The sequence below is a fragment of the Carica papaya genome, chromosome 9 (assembly GCF_054855325.1).
Source record: "Carica papaya isolate Zhongbai chromosome 9, ASM5485532v1, whole genome shotgun sequence".
Taxonomy (NCBI): Eukaryota; Viridiplantae; Streptophyta; class Magnoliopsida; order Brassicales; family Caricaceae; genus Carica; species Carica papaya.
Genome location: NC_142317.1, coordinates 9120326 through 9144828, shown reverse-complemented (window position 1 = coordinate 9144828; position 24503 = coordinate 9120326). Strand labels below are relative to the sequence as shown.

The window sequence follows — 24503 nt, the reverse complement described above, 5'->3', positions numbered from 1 at the left end:
TTTTGATGTGCGTGATGATATCGTGTATTATCTATATGTTTGTATTTAATTATGTATAGAAATTAATATCTTAAGTAGAAAATAAGTGAATTTAAAATGAGAGAAATTTGGAAAGACTGTAGAGTGTAAGGACCTTTAATACATACTCGTTTAGTCTGAATCGAGGAGGAGAGGGTGTGTGTGTGGCTAAAGTGCAGCGGGTATGGTGAACCTGCACATGGATAGAGTCTGAAACCTGATCCAGATGTGGATAGATATTTGTGAGTGTGGGTCACCTAGCAAACGTACCTGCTGTGGTCCTTGTGAAATTTATGTGTGTGTACTATCTATGCAATTGGAGGATCTATTTCGCCTCTTCTCGATGACTATATAAATGATATCGCGCGATGAAATCTTAGATGTGATATTTTAAGTGTGAGTATGATTTGAAAGGAGAACAAGAATTAGGTTATAAGAGTGATGATTAGAATATATTTTGTGTAATGATTTATTTTGTTGTGTATTTTGATTGTGATGCTTGTTTGATATTTTTTATGATAAAAATTATTATATATTATATATTGTGTGAATGTATGCACGTAAGTCTCCATTATAGAATCTTTTTTCTTACTAAACTCATGAAGCTTGCCCCAATTCACCTCCATTCAAGTCTGAGGAGATGAGAAACAAGTCTAAGATCAATAGAAGATGGTGAAGAAAACCTTGTTAGTTTCTATTTTAGATTTATAAATTAATTTAGATGCCTCAATTATGTGTAAATAAATAATTATCCCATTACAAGAGATGTTTATTAAAGTGTAGTTTCGTTGCATATTTTATATTTATCTGTTCCACTAGTTGAAAGTATTGTACTAATGTCCGTGCCCACCGACATTGGGGTTCGGGATGTTATAGGTGGTATCAGAGTACATGTTCCTCGGAACCATCCCTTGTAACATGAGGTATAGAAACTTTAGGAGGTCTAAGACCTGCAAAACTTAGGAGTTAAGAGATGCTTTGGACATTCTCTGAAACATTTTTCAACATGGAAAGTATGATGACAGTATTCTACAAACCTAACGATAGGAACCATATAAGTTACTTTCTGGCAAACTTAGAACTCAACTAATTAGGGGTTCACCATGAAGTTAACATACGATGATACTTAACCAACCACTGTTGTCGAACTTCACAGTGTTAAGAAAAACTATCAGAGCCTTAGCCTTTTATTGACCTATTGACCCATAGAATTAAATGACAGTAGTCAAACTCTTAGAAAAAAACATTTAATTTCCTTTAAGATAAGAAAGCAGTTCTTAAGGGGGGGGGGGGAGGAGAAATATTTCAACTAATAGAAAATTTTCCAAGAGCGAGAAACACTTTCCCACTGGGAGCCAATGTCCCGACTGGGAGACAAATTCCCATCCAAGTGGAAACCCAGGGAATCTCACCCATGCTACCATAAAGGTCACCATATCATTGTTGATGGAGAAAGTTGATGTCCATGGTTGCACTGTTAGGTAGTGTTCGTAGATAACTCATGGACCCCCGGTGAGTGTATGCATGAAATCATTAGGGTTAGTGAATTTTGCTTAATCATTATTCATACCAATGAGTTGGAAGATTTCTGTTGGTCTCCAAAGATTCTAGAGGCGGCCAAGTAAGATGCAGTAACTAATGGCTCTACTCAAGAAACATATAGTTCTTCATGGATTGAGAAATGTAGTTATGAACTCTGTCAGGGAATGAAATTGTAGGGAGACTGTTTTCCAAATTGATAACCACTCTCATCCTTAATCTCAAGATCTTTTATTTTCTTCTCATAATGCCTAGTGTTTGTAAGTTTGCTTCGAAATGAGACTCCTTCGCGACTCCAGATATCATTGTCCTTCATTCTGTCTCTTTCTACTTCCACACTCCTCTTCTTTAGTAACAATAATCTCCATGTCTTTTGCCTCATCCATTTCTTCATCACCTGCAGATTATGCCTGTTCATCGCCATTCGTTCCTAAACAAGAGGCTTCCTTCCTTATTCTTACATTTTTAGTTGATCGTGTTAACAGTAACTTAGTTATTTGCTGAAGGTATTTTATTTTTACGGATTTTTATGGTTAATGCTTTAATGGTTCCTAAGTTTTAACATTTCAGTTTATATTAGTGGGATTATTACTTCATATTTTATAAGAATTATGGGTTAATTTTTTACTGATTGTAATGTCTATTTATAGGCTAATTTGCTATCACTTTATATAAAATTTTAAGTTTAGTTTCTGTCTTTTTATTCTATCAATCCTATTTCTGTAATTTGCTCTCACATTATACTAGAGCCACAAGTTATTGGTTCGTACAAGAAAAGCAGTTGCTTTTCTTTTATTGAAATTATTATTGTCAATGGCATTTGACAATTTTGTACAACCTACAATTTTTCGCTTCGATGGTCACTATGATTATTGGGACATGTTGATAAAAAATTTCCTCATATCTAAAGAGTACTAGCAAGTCGTTTCGGAAGGAGTTCCAGAACTAGTAATTTGAATAGCCATGTCTGATATGCAGAAAGTAGAAATTGAGAGATTGAAGTTGAAGGACCTCAAGGCAAAGAATTACTTATTATGGGCTATTGATCATTCGATCTTGGAGACCATCGTATGCAGAAATACCTTCAAGCAAATCTGGGATTCAATAAAAGAAAAACAAATTCTAGCGGGGAGGTTTCCCGAATGAGAGTAACATTCCCTTAATAAGAGAAATCCTTTAAGTAGGAAGAAAATCCTTCAAACGAGAAAATTTTCAATATGAAGAGATTCTCAAAATGAGAGAAACTCCTAAATAGATATACTCCACCTAATAAATTTTAAGCTTGATAGGAGCCAAATGATGATTTAAATTTTTTAAGAATTCTCGTTATACCCTCACTCTTTTGAAATTATTTTCCAACTTCGTTTAGAGACTCCAATAGTAGTTTCGAATCTTAGGAAAATAAATAACCTGATTCTTCGGAAATAAATCGCCATTTCAGGAATTAAACTCACACAACGCCTAACCAGAATCTTTATTTCTAAAAGTTGTAGTACTCTTAGAAAAAAAAAATTCCATAGGTGAGGGGTATGGTTGTAGGAGTTGTCCTCACATCCAACTATTTGGAAAATTTTCAATATGTTACTCATCAAAGTAGCGCAACGGAAGCATGATGGACCACCATCACCACACCAGATGATTTTTCTCTTCAGACCAAAAAGAGTAAATTGATGATGTGATAAACCAGTAACTCATATCTTAAGGTCATACTTAAGAGCAGTCTCTTGGAATTCTTAGGAACTTGGAATGTACTTCAAATAATTAGAACTAAACATAATTGCTCGCACTAAAACTAATGATTAAATGTGCCACTAAAAGAATTTCTAATCATGTCAAAAAAAAAAATCATCAATTTTGTAACTCTCTAAGCCTATTTCAACCAGTCATACATTAATTTTTAAAAGTTAGAAAACCAATTAATTAAATTAGACATCTGAATCTTAAGAATTGATATGGCTTAGAGAAAATTATATGTTTTAACTATACTAATTATTTTTAAGATAATCTGAATAAAGCACCATTCCGTTTAAACTCGCAAATAGAGAAACATACATTAAAAACTAATCCAATGAAGTGAAATTGAGAAAAATGTGAGTATGATTTCACCAAATATATTTTCACCCAATGGAAATATTATAACATCCCCATTTGATTGGAACCGTTCCTAAATGATATTCCTTATGAAATTAAATTCCAAAGAGAGAGAAAACAAAGTCCCTAAAGATGTGTTCTGATCACAGAATCATTATCACGACAAATTTTAGGAAATTAGCTCCTTTACACTAAGGAAAACATAAAAACAATTAGGCATCGAAGACACCCCTTTAAACAAACGTACTTTTACATATAAGAATTAGAAAAAAAAATGAAAATTAATGATATCACAACCTAAAATGATTCTGTTAAAGAATATGTCATAATCACTCCAATCTGTTGGCAAAAATGTCAATAGAATACATGGATGGTTATTTCAAGTTCTTGCAAATGAAAATTTAAAAGATCAAATTTCTTAGGAGGACGAGAGGAATTTCTCTAAGTAACAAATAAAAATTTCCTCAAGTAGGGAGATGAGTGATTCCAATTCCTTAACAAACAATTTGGAGGACCAAATTATTTTAAGAGGGGAGATTGTAATATCTAGTTGAGCACCAGCTAGGTAGAAAAGAAAAAAAAAAACATAATTAATTATAATGAAAAAAAAACCAAGATAAAACAAAAAAAAAAAGAAAGACCTAGAGGTGTGTACACCTTTGGGAGCACAAGAAAATTGTGGTAAATATATATATATATAAATAAATAAAAGAAAAAGAATGAAGAGAGAAGGAGAACAAACCAAGCGGCAAAATATATATATGTAATGAAAGAGCATAGAAAAAAAAGAAAAAAAGAAGAAAGAGAGGAAAGAGCGAGGAGAGAGAGAAGCACCGGTGAGAGAAGAGAAACGGTTGAGTGGCATCGACGGCTGAGAGAGAGTAGTCTCACGGTTTTGCACGACACTACAACCAAAAAAGAAAGAAAGACGAGAGAGAGAGAAAAGAGATATGGTTGGGTGGAGAGAGAGAGAGAGAGAGAGAGAGAGAGAGAGAGAGAGAGAGAGAGAGAGAGAGAGAGAGAGAGAGAGAGAGAGAGAGAGAGAGAGAGAGAGAGAGAGAGAGAAAAGAAGAAAAAGAAAGAAGAAGAAGAAGAAAAAAGAAGAAGAAAAGAAGAAGAAGAAGAAGGAAAAAGAAAGAAAAAAAAGAAGCTACGAGAATGGAGGAAGAAGAAAAAGGAAGGAAAAAGGACGAAGAAAAGAAAAAAAAGAGAAAAAAAAAGAAAGGAAAAAAAAAGAAAGAGAAAGAAAAGAAAAGGAAAAAGACAAAAGAGAAAAAGAGAAAAAAAAGAAGAAGAAAAAGGAATAAAAGAAAAAAAAAATGAAATGAAAGAAAAAAAAACAAAAGAAAAAAAAATTAAATTAAGGAAGAAAAATGAAAGGGTGGCGGTCAAATATGATGTTGGTGCGCCCATGCGACAATGCACGTTGATTCGATCATCAGCGCCTGGCATTTTCGGTGACACGCGTATGGTGGTGTGTGGTAGTGCTAGCGACCGAGACTGCGTGTCCAAAGGTAAAATCCATTCCTAATTTTGCGTAATATAGTTTTTAAAAGTATTAATAATTTAATATATGTATTTAAAATTATAAATGAGAAAAATTAGACAAACAGTATTCGAATTTTCGTGATGACCGTAGATCAAGTTAAAAAAGATTTCTAAAGCTTTCCTGATCACACCATAGGTAAAAATTATATGTATTCCGTATGGAGACATAAATTATATATTTATATAAATGTATATATGTATAGTGCACTGTGTAACAGCCCGGAACTTAACAGAAAATAAAGTTATGAATTAAATGTGAAAGTGAAATAATAAAGTTTAGGGTTTACATTCCTTACACAATAATTTAAAATGACCAATAGAGTTACGAGAATGTCCATTCTAAAAGAAATTACGAAAATCAAGGAAATAAACAAAAAACTAATAACTGAGTATTTTAGGATGACCTTCACTAGCTTTTGAAGGGAGTCCGGGTGGTGAACTTATTCACAAACCTCTTGTTGATCGAGATATAGATCTTGGTCATCTTGATCTGAAATAGTTAATGAAAGTGTGAGGTACACTAGCCCAGTAAGAATATCACAGTATTCATTGGTACAGAAACTGAAAGTTGGTAAAAATTATAGAAATAACCAATGAAGCTCTTGATTTAAGTAAATTCATTTATCATAAGGAAAAACCATTTATTGCATATATTTACCGTTGCGCGATTTTCAAAATCTATTTATAGAGATACAATAATTCAAATAACATTTCAATCTCATTTTCAAGTGAGCAATAACAATAACTTTCTATTTTTATTTGCCTATTGCTATCCCTAGGGGCCCATAGGGATGTCCCACTACGCGTGAACCAATATTTAACATTATCAACTAACCAACCATTCCCATATCCCGTCCAGTTTGAGCGCCAAAAATATCATCTCTCAATACCCCATTCGGTGTGAGGGCCCATACCTCGTCCGATATGAGTGTAAAAAATACCAATTCTCGATACCCCGTCCGGTATGAGGCAACGTTCACAGTAGGGTTCTCTATGTATCTGGTCCATCCACCATCTCTTAGGATATTCAGTAAGGCTACCATTCATTAATTCACATGACCAAATAATTTTCCGTTTGCATATTAATTTTCAATTTCACAATCAACCGTAAATCACACAAGAAAAATAATATAAATATTAAGGAAGTACAATTGAATCATTTAACCATTCCAGTATATTATCATATATTTAGAGCTGTAAATTCAACAATCAGATACATAAGACAACAAATAAATGACTAACCGGTTTCGGTTCCATTAGTAACCTGTAATTATTCTCAAAGTTTTCTAATTCACAAAAAATACCATATTATCGATTCTTAAGCTTCAATTCCATAATAGAGAATAAAGTGAGGGATTCTTACTCGAATTGGTGTTCGAAACACCGAACTTTCTATTGCACCTACTGGTAGTATCCGAGTTTCTTGAATTTTTTGGTGGCGAGATTTTCTAGTGCGGCGGTTCTGCCGGCTCACCTTCGCGTCTTGGCATTTTTCTTCGGTCAACCTTTCTTGGTGGTCAGAGGTGGCACCGGCGCGGCGGTGGGTGTCAGTCGGCTCCCTTCTCCAGCGACTAGTTCTTCTTCTCTGGCGAGAGGCTGGCGACTAGGGTTTGGATTCAGTGTGAGGAGAGATATTTATGCCTGTCTCGCTTAAATCTGAACCATTCATCATGTTTGATCTTGACCATCCGATCACGTTTAAAGAAGAAATGAATTTGAATCGTTCATCGCGATTTGATCTCGATCGTCCGATCACATGTAAAAAGGGAACGAATCTGGACCGTTTATCATGTTTAATTAAGACTGTTCGATCGCGCCAGAGGAAGGAACAAATCTGGACAGCCATGCATGCAGGACCACTTCCAAGACGTTCGATTGTGGGCACGCAGATTGCCAGTGTGGCCTCTCGCGTGGCACCGAGTCAGCGCGCCTTACTACGCGGCACGCTCTAGTTCGTCAGAGCTGCTGACTGGGCGGTCCTATGTGGCGTAATTTTTTTTAATTATGTTTTGACCCCCAATTTTCGATTTTTCTTTCAAAAACACCATCTGAATCTAAATTTTCACCACTTTTTTCCAAAATTATTTTCAATTTCATTCTCAACCTATTTTTTTTTCCTAATTTTACATTAAATAAAAATTTATTAATTTCAAAATTATATTTTTATACATTTTTTTTAAAATTTAAAAATTAATCCCGGACAAAATTCTGGGCCCGGGTATTACACACTGTGTGTGAATGTTTAAATATATGTGTAGTATAATAGGAATATAATTAGTATGTCTAATTTGTGTTTTTTTGTGTTTATGTATGTGTGTACATATATAAATATACGATGAATGTGATATGAATTGATAAGAACATAACTGATAAGAACAAATACGTAAATAAATATGTGTATAATATGTTGTGTGTGATTGTGTGTACGTGTTTAAGTATGAACGTGTGCGTATGTATCTGTAGAAATTTTGTGTGTGTGTGTGTGTGTGAATATAAATATATATTCTATTTGAGATATGTAGTGAAGATACGTAATATATGTGTGTGTGTATTAATATGTGTGTACATATGTTATATATGTGAAAGATATAACCAGTGTATACGTGTAGAACTTGGGTACACTACACTTGTTGTGTGATCTGGTGTAGATATACAATGCACTGTATTTGCTGTATGATCTAGTACAATTGAACGAGAAATTTGAGTATCATATGCTTGCTGTGTGATCTAGTACAGGATGACTCAGAAAGTGGTTTGGGAAATGTATGGTTTTGATGTGCGTGATGATATCGTGTATTGTCTGTGTGTTTGTGTTTAATTATGTATAAAAATTAAGATATTAAGTAGGAAATAAGTGAATTGGAAATGATAAAGATTTGGAAAGAGTGTAGAGTGTAAGGACCTTGAATACCTACTCGTTTAGTCTGAATCGATGAGGGAATGGTGCGTGTGTGGCTAAAGTTCAGCAGGTATGGTGAACCTACACATAGATAGAGTCTGAAACCTAATCCAGACGTGGATAGGTATTTGTGAGTGTGGGTCACGTAGCAAACGTACCTACTATGGCCATTGTAAAATTTATGTGTGTATGTTATCCATGCAATGAGGAGATCTATTTTATCTCTCATTGATGACGATATAAACGGTATCGCGCGATGAAACCTTAAATGTGATATTCCAAGTGTATTGTGATATTTCGAGTGTGTGTGATTTGAAAGGAGAACAAGAATTAGGTTATAAGAGTGAGGATTAGAATATATTTTGTGTGATAGTTTATTTTGTTGTGTATTTTGATTCTGATCCTTGTTTGATATTTTTTTTATGATAAAATTTTTTATATATTATATATTGCGTGAATGTATGTATGTAAGTCTCCGTTATAGAATTTTTTTTCTTATTAAGCTCATGAACCTCACCTCAATTCACCCGCATTCAGGTCAGAGGAGATGAGAAACAAGTCAAAGATCAATAGAAGATGATGAAGAAAACCTCGTTAGTTTCTATTTTAGATTTATAAATTAATTTAGATGCCTCAATTATGTGTAAAAAATAATTATCCCGTCACAAAGGATGTCTATTAAAGTGTAGTTCTGCTGCATATTTAATATTTATCTGTTCCACCAGTTGAAAATGTTATGCTAACATCTGTACCCACTGACACTGGGGTTTGAGATGTTATATCTTGAATATCATATATAATCATTAAATGTATATCCACATACTCTCAAAAGAACATAGATACACTCGAATATCATTCATCATCTTGAAACATAATCACATACACACGAAAGATCACATATACACTCCAAAGGTCATTTCTAAGGTTTCATCGAGCGATGCCATTTATGTCATCATCGGAAAAAGGTAAAATGGATCCCCCCATTGCATTGATAACACATACACACAAATCACATAATGGCAACAGTAGGTATGTTTGCTAGGTGACCCACACTCACACATACATATCCACGTTATGATTAAGTTTAAAACTCTATCCATGTGCAGGTTCACCATGCCCCGCTGAACTTTAACCACACACACACTCTCTCCTCCTCGATTCAGATTAAACGAGAAGGTATTCAGGGTCCCTACCCTATTCACTCCTACACCCTCATTCTAAAATTCTTAATTTATTTAAATGATCATTTCATAACCTCAATTATTTCTTTTCCTTTCTATTTTTACCTTTTTATTTTATTTCTTTTTCTTTTTTAATTTTTCCTTAATTGAGAATTTTCCCTTTCAATTTCATATTTCATTAGTTCAAATAACTCTTAGTCCATTGGGTTTGCTTTTTGGTTTCGTCTCCTCATAGGGTTCTAATTGCTTAGGTTTACTGATCATAGTTTATGTTCTATTTTTCATCGAAAATTGTGTTAATATCCGTTCAAATTTCAAAATTCACAATTTAATAAAATGAATGAACCTTTCAAAATTTGAACCCAGTTGAGATTTAGAAATACTTACACTCCTACGCGTCTTTCTGGATCTGCCTGAATGTCCAAATTATTATGTACTCACAACATAAATTAATTAAAATACTTTAAAATACCAAAAATTAATTTAATCAAATTACAGGTTCCAACGATCACCCAACGGAATACCCGAAATTATCAAGATCATACACGGAAAACTTTTTAGCTCCCTGTTTGGCAAATCAAATTTTTATTTTTTGAGGAAGACTTTTTAGCTTTTCAAACAGCGAATCGAAACCCCAAAAGGTGATTTGGCCTCCATTCCCGCAGTAGACCCTTTTGCTTCCACGGTGGGTGTGTTTTCCCTATTCTTGAGGAAACCTCCTCAGTTTTCGCACGGATGGGTGGCTCAGTCGAGCTCGTGCAGCCAGCCCGACACCAATGCCGCCCCATTGCCGCTCAACCACCACTAAAACATGAAAAAAAAAATTATTTTACCTTCGATGCGAGTGGTTCAGCCTCGACTTGTCTCCTAGTCACCCCGCAATCCTTTAGCTCCCAAACCTGCAGACACACACACATGAACACCCGTTTAGTCAAAAGCACAAACTGAAAGAAGAAAAAGAACGCACCTAGCTCGGGTGCGGTGCTTAGAAAACTAGAACAACCTCGGTTTCTACTGTCATACGGCATCTCGGGCCATTTCCTCTTCCTCCTTCTTTTCGGCTTGGTTTACACCATTCTCCCACCTCTACTTCTCTCTTCTTCCCTTTTTTCCCTTGTTGTGGCCATTCTCGGCTCCCTTTTCTCTTTCCTGCTTGGCCACTCCTCTCTTCTCTTCTTTTCTTTTTTTTTTCTCTCCTTTCTCTTTTTCTTTTCCGGCCTCTCTCTTCCTTTCTTCTCCTTCTTTTTTTTTCTCGGCTCCTCCACGCGATAGTCTCCTCTCTTCCCTCTTCTGCTCGACCACTCTTTTTTCCTCATTCCTTTTCTCCTTCTCCAGCCTCTCTCTTCCTTTCTTCTCTTTCTTTCTTCTCTCTCAGCTTCCTCGCGTGACCCTTTCTTCTTCCTTCTCTCCCCGATCGCTCCTCTCTCTTCTCCCCCTTTCTTTTTCAGCTACTCTTCAAAATGAAGAGAAAACGCTAATCTCTTTCCCTTTTATACCCGTTCCACCCAGTTGTTGGATCTCACAAGCTTGATTTGGACCGTCCATTTTGTTTTAAATCTCTTCAATCCGATCTTCTCAAGTGGTTCGATCTGGGCTGTCCATTTTTATGATTTTCTTTTCTCCCTTCCACTTCCCCTTATTTATGTTTTTACCCCATTTTTTCTCATTTATTTTTATTTAAGTCCTAATTCTAATTTTATTTTTTATTTACATTTCTTCTCTTTTTTTTAGGTGGATATTACATGTTGGATCAATCTTATATAGGGAATGAATCTTGGTTGCATGATCACATCAATCAGGGTCGTTCAATTACGCCTGAAGAGGAAACGGATATAGACTGTCTGTGTGCACGAGAGTAGATTTGGGCCGTCAGATCCTTTGGCACGCAAATAGCTCGCGTGGCTTCTCGCATGGATGCGTGTCTGCATATCTGCCATGCGACACACGGTGATTGGTCCCGCTGCTGACGTGGCAGTCCCACATGGTCTATTTTCTATTGTTTGCACCTTTACCGTAGTTTTTCAAAATTTTTTTTAAATAGATCATTTCTTATTTTCGATTTGGCCCTAACTTTTAAAAATTATTTTTAAATACACCCCAAAACATAATTTTCTTCAAAATTTCAAATAAAAATTTTTAAATTTCTTTATTAATATAATTTATTTATCCCGGGCCTAAATCCCGAGCTTGGGTGTTACAACTCTCATTCCCTTTAAGAAAATTTGGTCCTCTAAATTTGTCACTCTCTCACCAGTCAAACAATTGAAGGTACTAGGTTTTGAAGTCTTATTCTAACTCTCAAGTGGCCTCGTCCCGTGAGTGATTCTGTCATAGGAGCTTGATGAAGGGAATTTCTCTGTTACGAAGCACTTTGTTCTTCCGGTCTAAAATACTAACCAGTACCTCCTCGTATGATAAATCCTCCTAAAGTGAGAGTGGCTCATTAGACACGACATGTTAGGGACCCCAAGTTCACATCTCGGGTTTGGACAAGTTTTCAGCAAGCAATAGGGACAAAACTGTCTCTTAGCACGACATTCCATCATCGGACATATGGACAATCAGAAGAAACAATTTTCACACTTGAAGATATGTTCAGAACTTGTGTTGTAGATTTTTAAGGGCATTGGGATGACCACCTATCCTTGATAGAGTTCACCTGCAATAACAATTATCAAGCAAGTATTGACATGGTCCCGTATGAGATATTGTATGATCGACCCTGTAGATCGCCGATCTGGGGTCCCTATCTGATACCACTGTCACCAAAACTCTATGTAGTTTGACTATCTCCTGAATATAGATTCTAGCTAGCTTGTCCAAGGGGTCAATCTTTCTGATGGCCAAGAAATGAGAGGACTTAGTGAGTCAGTCAACAATTATCCAGATTGCATCATACTCCAAGCATGCCTTAAACAACCATGTTCCTACTTCTACTCCAGGATTGGTAATGCTGAAGTAGCCCGCCTGGGTGTTGATACTCTGCCTTGACCTGTTGATGTACAAGGCACTTGGAGATGACATTAGCAATTTTTCTTTCCATCCCGTTCCACCAGAATCGGGGTTACACGTTTTGGTACATCTTAGTAATTTCGGGATGTAGGTGAACCTTGAACTGTGAGCCTCTGTCAGGATATCCTTTTTTAGTTCACTGTCATTTGGAACACATGTTCTGTCCTGGAATCTTAGCAACTCATTGGCAGAGACTCAAAATTTTTGAATATAAACCCTATTTTGTATCCTTTCTAAGAGCTGTTAGACTGAGATCAGTCAGTTGAGCTTCATTTATTCTTTGAATCAATTTGGGTTTAACTGTTAGATGGGCCAAACATGTGGCCCTTCTCAAATTCTGGATCTATATCTGCTGCGTAGCCTTTATTACTCTACATTTAGAAACTATTATGTGAGTCAAGATACATGCACTATTCCTGCTGAGAGCGTCAGCCACCATATTAGCCGTGCTTGGGTGATACAAGATCATACAACCATAGTCCTTGAGGAGCTCTATCTAATGCCTCTTATGCATGTTGAGATCCTTATGGATGAATATATGCTTTAAAATCTTATGATCTATATAAATTTTAAATATCTCCCCATATAAGTAGTGGCGCTAGGTCTTCAAAGCATGGATAATGACGGCAAGTTCCAAGTCATGGGTGAGATAATTCTTTTTATGAGTTTTCAACTGTCTAGACTCATAGACTATGACCTTTCCGTGCTGCATCAGAACACAACCTAGTTCTTGGTAGGACGCATCGTTATATACTGTATATCCACATATCCTACTCAGCAGAGCCAAAACTGGCGTAATAGTCAATCATTTCTTAGGTTCTGTAAAACTCCTTTCACATTCATCATTTCACTCAAACTTGACATTCATCATTCCTCTATGTTCTTTGAATAGACTAGGATATCATCAATAAATATTATGACGAATTGATCTAAGAACGATCTGAAGACCCTATTCATCAAGTTCATAAAGATGGCAGGTGTATTGGTTTACCTGAATGACATGACCAAGAACTCATAGTGCCCATACCGGGTTCTGAATGCCATTTTATGTATGTCTTCTGCATTGATATTTACCTGATGGTAACCCAAACGCAAGTCATTCTTGGAGAAAATATGAGCACCCTGTAACTGATTGAAAATATTAATCCTAGGGAGAGGGTACTTGTTCTTGATTGCGACCCTGTTCAATTCTCTATAATCAATACACAATCTCAAAGACCCATCACTTTCCTTGTGAACGTGACTTAAGAACCCCAGAGAGATATCCTATGTCAGATGAACCCATTATCCTGTAATTCCTTAGTCTGTTTCCTCAGTTCTTCCATCTCAACACAACTCATTCGATAGTGGACAACTGAAATGAGCTAGGTACCAGACTGAAGATCTATGATAAATTTAACTTCTCTATCTATTAGCAGTCTTGGTAGTTCATAAGGGAATACGTCTAGAAAATCTCGGACCACATGAATCTCTTGAATACAAATTTATTTCTTAGGCTTGCCCTATATCACGATCGAGTTGGCTTTAGTATCGTGCTGAGTAAGGTTATAAAATCTGCCTTGCATTAGATGTTTGACCTGATTTTGATTCCGCAGGCACTCTATCAGGTAGTGCTGGGCATTTCTGCATATGCGGCTGGTGTTGTTGAGGCAATAGTAAGGTCGGTCCCCATGGTCCTTACCACAATGCTGGTAAGTCCTACTGTGTCCCGTTGTTGGGACCTGAGGAGGAGCTTGAGTTACAGGCTTAAATCTTTTGTTATGTTGATTCGGTGCAGTAGCGCTGGCCTGCGATATGGAACCAGGGGTCTGGGGTTGCCCACTGCTGGAGGAAAGATGCAGAGGTTTCTTTCTATCAGTTGTGCCTTGGTGAAAACTGATGAGTAGGTGCTGAACTCGAACACATACAGTTGTTGTCTAATATCTGGACGAAGACCCCACTAAAACTTCCTTGTCTTTCTACCTTTGTCCATCATGCTCTTAGGAGAGTATCGCCCCAATTTTAGGAATTTTTGGGCTACTCTGATACTGTCATATCCCTTTAAACCAAGTATGCAAACTCCATCTCATTTAAATGCCAAATGTGTTCTGAAAGGTACTCTGTATTGAAAACTGCTAAAATTGTTCCCAGGTGACTGAGATGGGTATGGTGGCCTGCTTCAGTTGCCACCAACATCCTGTCTCACCCACAAGCATGTAAGTGGTAAGTATGACTTTCTGTTCGAGAACTACTATAAGAGTTGTGAAGGTCTTTTCTGTCCCTACTAATTAGTACTCTTCTTCAAAAGTGGATACCCCTGCAAAAGTATATGGGTTAAGTCTTTTGTACATCTCAATGTAGTCTGGGTCCATCACGAGTGGACTTGAATGCTATTGAAGAGGAACTGGGTTATGTTGGGGAGGGACTAAGTGACCCTGTGGCGGTACCTAGTTGTATGGCGGGGGCACCGGATTGTACTGTGGCAGTATCGGATGATACAGTGGAGGAGTAGTGTTGTACCGTGGTGGCACTGGATCCTCTCGTGGTGGGGGTGGCTCATACTGTGGCAATGGTGGAGGATGAGGCAACTCTCTCCTCTCTTCCCTGACTTACTGGCCAAAGATAAGTCTCTCCAACATCTTGAAGAGCCAATCGACATAATCTTGAAGCGACTTATCCCAAGTTGCTCTGTTTAGTAGGGGCCTTCCTCTCCTCATGTCCTTGTACTTACATTTCACAATGAAGGGTTGAGAGTTAGGTTGTATTGAATAATTCAAATCTTTTATGCAAGGAATGGTTTCGAGGAATGCGACTCTAATACTAACTGTAACGATCCGAAATTTAATTGAATGGAAATATTGAATTAACGAAATATAAACGGAAGCAATTAAGAATTCAGAGTTTACATTCCTTGCACAGGTAAATTAGAATGTCCAATAGGGCTACAAGAATATCCCTTAAAGGAGATTAAAATAACATAAATAGAAATGCAACTAGAAAATTATAGAGTCGACCTCCGCAGTGCAACAGGTGGAAAACAAGAAGCAACCTTTAATCGTTAACTTTTTGGCTGTTCAAGATACGAATCTTAGTCGTCATGATCTAAAACTGTTAAATAAAGGGAATGAGCTACACTAACCCAGTAAGAATATCAACACTTAACAACTGATACGAAAAATTAAAGGTTGGTAAAAATAGCAAAACAATCAATAGAGTTATTTTTTTAAAGTAAATTCATTTAATTTTAAAAATGTTAGTTTTATAATCACCTTTTAGGTTCTCAAATACGACTTGTGAATGCAAAAATCAAGATAGCAATTCATTAGATATTCTAGGAAATAACAATAATCAAACTTTATCTTTTACTTGTTTACTGGTGTCTCTGGGAGTTCATAGGATTTTTTTCCTACACATTGACCCAATATACAATCTATTAAATAACTAGCCGTCCCTATACCTCGTCTGGTAACGGGCGCCAAACATACCACAACCTCAATACCCCATCCGATATGAGGGTGAACAAATACTTTCCAACTCCTTCCAATATGGGATTTCTCAGCCCCGTTCGATTGAGGTAATGTTCACGGTAGGGGTTGCCCTATATACTGGGTCCGTACACCCTTTTCCATGACACCAGGTAAGCCTTCCACATACATATCTTCATCATCAACCAACCATTAATTCCATATAAGAATCTTATTTCATAATTACAGGACAATATAACGGTAATCAAACAGACAATATAAGTTGATACTTTAGTAACTAAAGAAAACATAGTCAGGACATTTATTTTAGATCAATCAATTTATAAGGATAAAACAGTTACATAAACTAATAATTGAAAATTACAATTAAAATCAATAAATTAAAGCACCCAATGTAACAATAAGCAATTAAGAAAATATAGAAAAAGATACACATCACAAATAAATTATACACTGACCAGTTATCGGCTCCCTCGGTGACCTGCATTTAATAAATAAAAGATTGCCAATATTCTCAAATTTCACCATTTATTATTAATTAAGCCTTAATTAACCGTAATAGAAGAAAGGGTGAGGGATTCTTATCTCGAGTTGGTGTTCAAAATACTGCCTTTTTCACTGCACTTCCCCGCGATTCTCGGATTTCTTGGGTTTTTTCTCTAAAAATTGAAAAAACGCGTCACATATCCCGAAATACCCAAAAAAGAAAAAATAAGAGTTTTAGAATTTTTAGCTGGCTTAGGGTTCTAGTACAGCAGCGCTGCTGTGTTCCAGTGCTCGCTTCACCGCCCACGGCGGTTTCTCCTCTCGATTTGGCCGGTTTAAGCCAGTCCTGCGCAAAAACCTACAAAGTTTGAGGTTAGGTGACCTCTGTTGGCCGAAAAAAGAAAAAATCGAAGCTTACCAGTGGGGTGGTTTTCTGGGGTGGCGGCTCCACCGTTCCTCTCTTGCAGCCGAGGGTTTCTTTGGTCGTCCTACATCGGAAAAGAGTTAGGAATCCAATGGTCAGAAAATAGAAAGAAACGGGAAGGGGATTTGAGCTCATTGGAGGGTCGTAGATGCGGCGGCTTGGCCAAGCTCTACCCTCAATTTCTGGCTTCCCTTTTGGTTTTTGGCACCGATATAGGTGTGGGGAGGCTTAGAATTGAAATTTAAAGCGAAAGAGGAAAAAAACTCACCTCTCAGGTGTCGGCGGCGGCTCTAGTGTGGCAATGACGGTAGCTGACTTTCTTTCGGGTCGCCCTTCTTCTTCTTCTCCGGTGGGATTGGTTGTGGCTAGGGTGGGGTTTCTGGGGAAAAAGAGTTTAAATATTCTTCTTCATTAAATTTGGACCATCCGTTCAAGGAGACATGACCAATTCCCAACCGTTGGATAAATCTTATATGAAAAATAAATCTGGGCCGCACGATCACATCAATTAGGGACGTTCGGTCGTGCTTGAAGAGGAAACAGATTTGGACCGTCTGTGCACGCGGGAGTAGATCTGGACCATTAGATTCGTTCGCACGCGGATCGCCCGCGTGGCTTCCTGCTTGGATGTGTGTATGCGTGTTTGCCATGCGGTACATGGTGATTGGTTGCTTTGCTGACGTGATAGTTCCACGTGTCCCATTTTTCGTTACTTGCACTTTTACCTCAGTTTTTCAATTTTTTTTTCAAATAGGTCATTTTTTATTTGCAGTTTGGTCTTAATTTTTGAAAATTATTTTCAAATACACCCTAAAACATAATTTTCTTCAAAATTTCAAATAAAAATTGAAAATTAAAATTTTCAAATTTCTTTATTAACATAATTTATTTATCTCGAGCCCAAATCCCGGGTCCGGGAGTCACAATCAACCTTATCCAAAATTGAACATAAAAGATATGAAAATTAGAAGTTAGAGGGCATTCTTTAAAAATTAAAAGGCAGATCATGTGACATCTTTAAATATTTTGATATGGGCCTTCAACAAACTGCCACCATTTTTAGTGCATTGCAAGATTATAAAAGCTAGTGAAGGCATTGCTCATATTTGGCAAGACAAGTAATTTTGCTACCCCTATTTCTTATTTAAAAAAATCAAACTTTATATTTATCTTATAAATTATTATCTACTTAATGATATTTTTTTAACAAAAAATTATAAGACTCATTTTAGTTATCTTAACTAAAAAAAATTAATCTTTTTAAAATATTTTTTTGTTCATAAATATAATAAATTCGTTGAAAACAAATTTAATTTAATTATTATAATTATATAAATATATTAATAATTTAAATCGTTAATATTACTGAATTAAATATTATAAATATAACATTAATATATATATGATACGCTACAAAGAATTTATAAAATATTTATTTATTTAATCAATAGTGAATTACTTTTAAACTATTCATAAAGCTTAAAATGGTTTCCACAATTTTTTTCAAAATGTGACGGAATAAAGTACTTGATTTGTAAGATTCTTCTTTTTATGGTAAAAATTGTTACAAATAAGCTTTACTTGGCAAGAACAAAGTAAATTTAATAATTTTTATTTATTTAAGTTATCATGATAAATCATTGCGTTATGTCCTTATTTAAATTATATTATCTTAGAAATTATATTTTTAAGTAATTTGTTTTAATTATAAACATAATTAGAACATTAAAAGAAAATTGAAAAATGAATAAACAAAATTACGTGCTAAATTTTCTACTTAAGTAAATGTGGGCGGCGCTGATATTCATTTACTTTTCTGTTGGCACATTCTATATTGACTTATCTCATCACACAAGTAATTATTTGTTTACTATTTTTATTCTGGAAATTTATTGCAGAAAATTAACCACAATTTTATCATACCTCCAGCTGTCCCACGTTCTAATATATATAAAGTTTGCTTTAACGATTATAGCATCCCACTTCACAAACATTATAGTAAATTATTTCAATAGAATTATGTTATGGGCTTCTATTAGAATAATTGAAAATAAGGACATATTTTTTTTTAATAAAATTATTTTTTGTAAAACTTTTTTACTTTGTTGGGATAATTACTATTTTTTATTTTCCAGCAAATATTTATACATTTAAACTATTAATTGATATACACGTATTAATTATAAAATAAATTTTTTATGAAAATATAAGGAACGAACATAATTTAACTTAAACTTATAATCTTAATGAAATAAAATATCAATTATTGAACCTCTTATAAGTTGACTTTTAAAATTTTAGGATTTATAAAAAAAAAAAAAACAAGCATATTATTTTAATAATAGCATAGATTTTACATGAACTATTATTATTTTTAATAAATAAGTATGTTATTTTGCATAATAATTACTATAAAGTATATTTTCTATTATAAATCACTTTGTATCCGTATTATTTATTTTCTTGTTAGACTTTTAGCATCAATCATATGCTTGTGATGTTCTATACGCATACGATGCAACCATAGCTAAATTTGTAAGACATACCTTCATGAAGGATGCAATTGACCTTTATATTCATGGAGACACCAATCTTATATAAGTTGTTAAAGACTTATTCCTAAATGGTTAAGAGAACAAATCTCTCTCCCCCTCTTGTATCTTTGATCTCGACCATAGCATGATTTGGAAAAAAAATAGAGGATGATAGTCGCGAGGGGAGGTAATTTGAAGAAGAGGAAAAATGTGACTTATTCCAGTCATGTCTAAGATATTATATATTAAAAATTATGATTATATATATATATATATTTTATTAGAATTTTAAATATTATATTTATATATAATTATTGTATTATGTTCAATATTTATATATAGAATTTAGTATGTTTACGTCTAATATATAAAAAATTTAAATAAACCAGAATCAATTTAATTCGTTAATTATAAATCAAAATAATTTGAAAAAAAAAAATGATGAATTTCTCTACTACTACTCGATCACACACAAATTTGGACAAAAACAAAATGTCTTTATGATCATATTTATTTATAAAATTCAACAAGTCCGATGGTGAAGAAATGACTAACCAATCCTTTTCAAATCTTGGTAATTAAATTTGATAAACATATGACCTTTGGATTTAACTCATACAATTGTTAAAAATTTGAAAATTGTACAATATCATTTCATGTATGTAAAACTTACTGTTCTTATTACGTATACTTTTTTAAGGTTATATAAAAGATTGATGGTACCTGAATCCCCCCCCACCCACCAAGACACTCTTCCCTGCTAAATTGTTCTCAGATAATTATTGCACAAACCATACATGCTTTGTCCGTCAGTTTTCTTGAAATAATTAAATTTAATTAAATACTTAAAGAAACGGTACAGTACGGTGTCACAACGATTTAATTTATATATTTTAAAAATTATGGTAATATTTTTATTTTTTAAGACAGAAAGATTCTTTTTCTCTAATTATCTTGTTAAAGAAAACTAGGTGGCCCTTTGGGAAAATATGATGTGAGATTAAAAGATTCCTTGTGAAAAAAATTAAAAAAGCCTAGAAATTAATTTATATACTTTTCGTGCTTTTTGTTTTGTTTTAAAATATATATGTTGTGTATGATCAATAGTACTGTTTGGAAAAGTGTGATTTGTAACACATTTAAAATGTTACCTAAAAATAATTTTCAGTTTTAAAAATCAAAATAATTAAAAATATATTTTAGAATTGTTTAAGTAAAATTGAAATCTCCGAATGCAAAAAATTAATCTCTTTGGTTTTCTTGATACCAACATAATACCAGAAGGTCTGGTTTCGCTTTTATGAATGCGAGCGTGTTTTGCTTTCGGCCAACCTCCCCTCCACGTGTTAATCTCATTCAGTACTCCTCCCTCCCACTCCTTTTTTTTTTTGTTTAACCCACAAAATACATGGGATGAATTTCTTTTAAAAAAATGTTTTTTCCAGGGATGTCACTACATTCAGCCTGTGACTGCGGGGACCATTTGTTCAGATTTCTCTTCCCTCAAAAACACCCAGGAGCTTTAAAAGCATTGGGTAATGGTAAGCAATATCATAATTGTACTACTACCCCCCTCCCCTCTGTTACTTTTGCAATTATTATAAAAAAAATTAAAAGAAGAAATATGTCTGTCATTCTCCATTAATTTCTCGAACTAATTATTATTTTAGTATTAATTTCTTTTATTATAATTAGATTTCAAAACCCATATTAATTTTTCACTTCCCACTCCGCTCGGCAGCTGTTCTTAACTCTCTTCTTCTACCAGTATTCATCGAACAACCAACCCTCTTCATTACCTGCACAATAACGCGCATAAAGGTCCCTCCTTCCTCGGCCTCCAAATCCCTTCCTCCATATTCTCACTTTTCTTGTTATCAGCTCCCAGATTCAAAGAAAAAGACTTCTTTCTCTGATTAAGTTATTTCTTGGCCTGAAAAATGGCTGAGAACCCGGTTAAATGGCTGTTTTTCTTTTTAACAAGCTTTTTAGTGTTCGGTACCGTCTTCTCTGTACAAACCCCTGCCACAAAGAAGACTTATATTGTTCACATGGATAAGTATGCTATGCCGGATTCATTTTCTGATCACCTCCAGTGGTACTCTTCGAAGGTAAATGCTGTCATCTCTAAAACAGGGGAAGATGGTGAAGCAGAGGATGAAGACAGGATCATCTACAGCTACCAGACTGCCTTCCATGGTGTTGCTGCTCAGTTGAGTGAAGAAGAAGCCGAAAGACTAGAGGAAGAAGATGGTGTGATGGCTATAATCCCAGAGACAAAATACGAACTGCATACCACGAGGAGTCCCATGTTTCTTGGGCTGGAGCCAGTTGCGAGCATCAATGTCTGGTCTCAAAAATTTGGAGACCAAGATGTCGTAGTGGGCGTGCTCGATACTGGGATTTGGCCGGAGAGCGAGAGCTTCAACGACACCGGTATGTCCCCCGTTCCTGCTCGCTGGAAAGGAGCGTGTGAAACAGGCAGAGCATTCTATAAGCATCATTGCAACAGAAAAATTGTCGGTGCCAGAGTCTTCTATAGAGGATATGAATCGGCGACGGGAAAAATCAATGAGCAAACGGAGTATAAGTCACCCAGAGACCAAGACGGCCATGGAACGCATACAGCGGCTACCGTTGCCGGCTCGCCTGTGCATGGTGCTAATCTTCTTGGGTATGCGTATGGAACAGCCAGAGGAATGGCACCTGGTGCAAGAATTGCAGCGTACAAGGTTTGCTGGGCTGGCGGTTGCTTCAGCTCAGACATTCTGTCGGCGGTTGATAGAGCTGTAGCTGATGGAGTTAATGTTTTATCCATCTCCTTAGGTGGCGGTGTATCGTCTTACTATCGTGACAGTTTGTCTATAGCAGCTTATGGGGCAATGGAGATGGGTGTTTTCGTCTCCTGTTCGGCTGGAAATGGAGGGCCCAGTCCTGTCAGCCTCACGAATGTGTCTCCATGGATCACAACAATTGGTGCGAGCACCATGGACAGAGACTTCCCGGCCATGGTTAAACTGGGAACGAAAAGAACAATAACAGGAGCTTCACTTTATAAAGGGAGAAGATCTGTGTCGTTGAATAAGCAATATCCTCTGGTTTATATGGGTACCAACTCCAGCAATTCCGATCCGAGATCGTTGTGTCTGGAGGGAACTTTGGATCCACATCTTGTTGCCGGAAAGATTGTGATCTGTGATCGAGGGATTAGTCCTCGAGTACAGAAGGGTCAGGTTGTCAAAAACGCAGGAGGGATTGGGATGATTTTGTCAAACACAGCATCAAATGGAGAGGAGCTGGTTGCAGACTCCCATCTTCTTCCAGCAGTTGCAGTGGGCGAGAAGGAAGGTAGATCCATCAAGCGTTATGCTTTAACAAATCGAAATGCAACAGCGACTCTGGGTTTTCTAGGTACCAAATTGGGAATTAAGCCGTCACCAGTTGTAGCAGCATTTTCATCAAGAGGACCCAATTTTCTCACGCTTGAGATTATGAAGCCTGATTTAGTAGCACCAGGAGTCAACATTCTCGCAGCTTGGACCGGCGACATGAGCCCGTCAAGTCTACCGACGGATCGACGCCGGACGAAATTCAACATCTTGTCTGGAACTTCCATGGCCTGTCCTCATGTGAGTGGCGTGGCCGCATTGCTCAAGGCTCGCCACCCAGAATGGAGCCCAGCAGCCATTAAATCTGCTCTGATGACAACAGCTTATGTCCACGACAACACGCATCGTCCTCTGCTCGATGCCTCAACAGCTTCTCCTTCAACTCCGTACGATCATGGCGCCGGACATATAAACCCATTGAAAGCTTTAGACCCAGGTTTGATTTACGACATTGAATCTCAAGATTACTTCGAATTCCTCTGTACCCAGAAATTACCCCGTGGGCAGCTCAGAGTTTTTGGGAAGAACCCAAACAAAACTTGCAAAAACACTCTCGCCAATGCCGGAGACTTAAATTACCCAGCCATCTCAGTCGTTTTCCCAGAAAAGCCCTCTGTTTCTTCTCTGACTCTCCACAGAACTGTCACGAACGTCGGCCTACCGGTTTCGAATTACCACCTTGCAGTTTCAGAATTCAAAGGTGTTTCCATCAAAGTCGAGCCGGAGATGCTGAAATTCACCCGGAAAAACCAGAAACTCTCTTACAAGATTACATTCACCAGCAAATATCAGCAAACGGCGCCTGAATTTGGAGGTCTGGTGTGGAAAGATGGAGTACACAGTGTAAGAAGCCCAATCATAATCACTTGGCTGCCATCTCTATAGATCATGCCGGTAGATTTTTCATTTCTTGGCATGGAGATCTTATGGTTCAACAATAAACAAGATGTTTTGTTTTCAGCAATGCAAATTTTCAACTCTACTTCTTGCAATGATATATAACGGAAGCATAGTTGCTGGATTTAAAGATTTGATATCTCAATTTAAATGTAATTTGTTTTCGGATTATAAAGCAGAGAATGAAGATTAATTTGTCATGATTGAATTGAAATCTCAATATAGTTTCAGATTCTGAGTGCTACGAATTTTACTAGTAACAAATTACTAAAATTAAAAGAAATTATAACAAGAACGCACTAAAATTGTTTGGTAAGTAACATAAAAAGAAAACATAGGAGATGCCACAATGGAAGAAAAGAATCAGAATATTAAATGGAAGTTCTTGCATATTTTGGTATTAAGTAGAGAAGAAATTATTGTAAGTCTGAAATCAAATCTCCATTAATAGCAGAGAGGATTGGCGAAGAGGCAGTTGATCAGATCAAGATCGGACTCCAAACATATCTTGTAAATCATGATACCTGCAACATTAAAGCTGGAGTGCTGTACTCATTTATTGCCCAAGCTTCTCTCATCTCATTCTTACATAACTATCTCCACCTATTTCCTCCATTCATAAATACCAATTTTTATTTTTTTTTTAAATTTATCCCTTAATTTTATCTTTTTATTTATTTTTTTTTTCTAGTGAGTTAATTAGCCTACACCTTGATGAGTAGATTTTTATTATAGATTTTTGAGTTTTGAAGTAGAAGATTTTAACTTTCAACTTTTTGCTAATCTTGTAGACTGAATCATGTGTTTTCATGATGGAAGGATTTCGACCTAATTATATGAAAAATGTTTCAATGAGTGAATATTTTATATAACCAACTAAAGAAAAAAACTTTTTAAAAGCTCATAAAAGTTTGAGTAAGCTTTTATGTGGGGAAAAAAGGGTGGAAGTGAAGTGGTCAAAAAACATGGTAAAGAGGAAAAGGAAGAAACAACTTCCATACTTGCACCAAAAACCAAAACT

General features: G+C 35.9%; 1 protein-coding gene across 1 annotated transcript; it reads left to right on the top strand.

Annotated features, from left to right (window-relative positions):
• Positions 1–20896: 20896 nt before the first annotated feature.
• On the top strand, positions 20897–23690 carry SBT1.3 (subtilase 1.3). The gene has a single exon (XM_022053256.2). It carries the CDS (start codon positions 21137–21139, stop codon positions 23468–23470), a length of 2334 nt encoding a protein of 777 aa, XP_021908948.1. The 5' UTR covers positions 20897–21136; the 3' UTR covers positions 23471–23690.
• Positions 23691–24503: the final 813 nt, after the last annotated feature.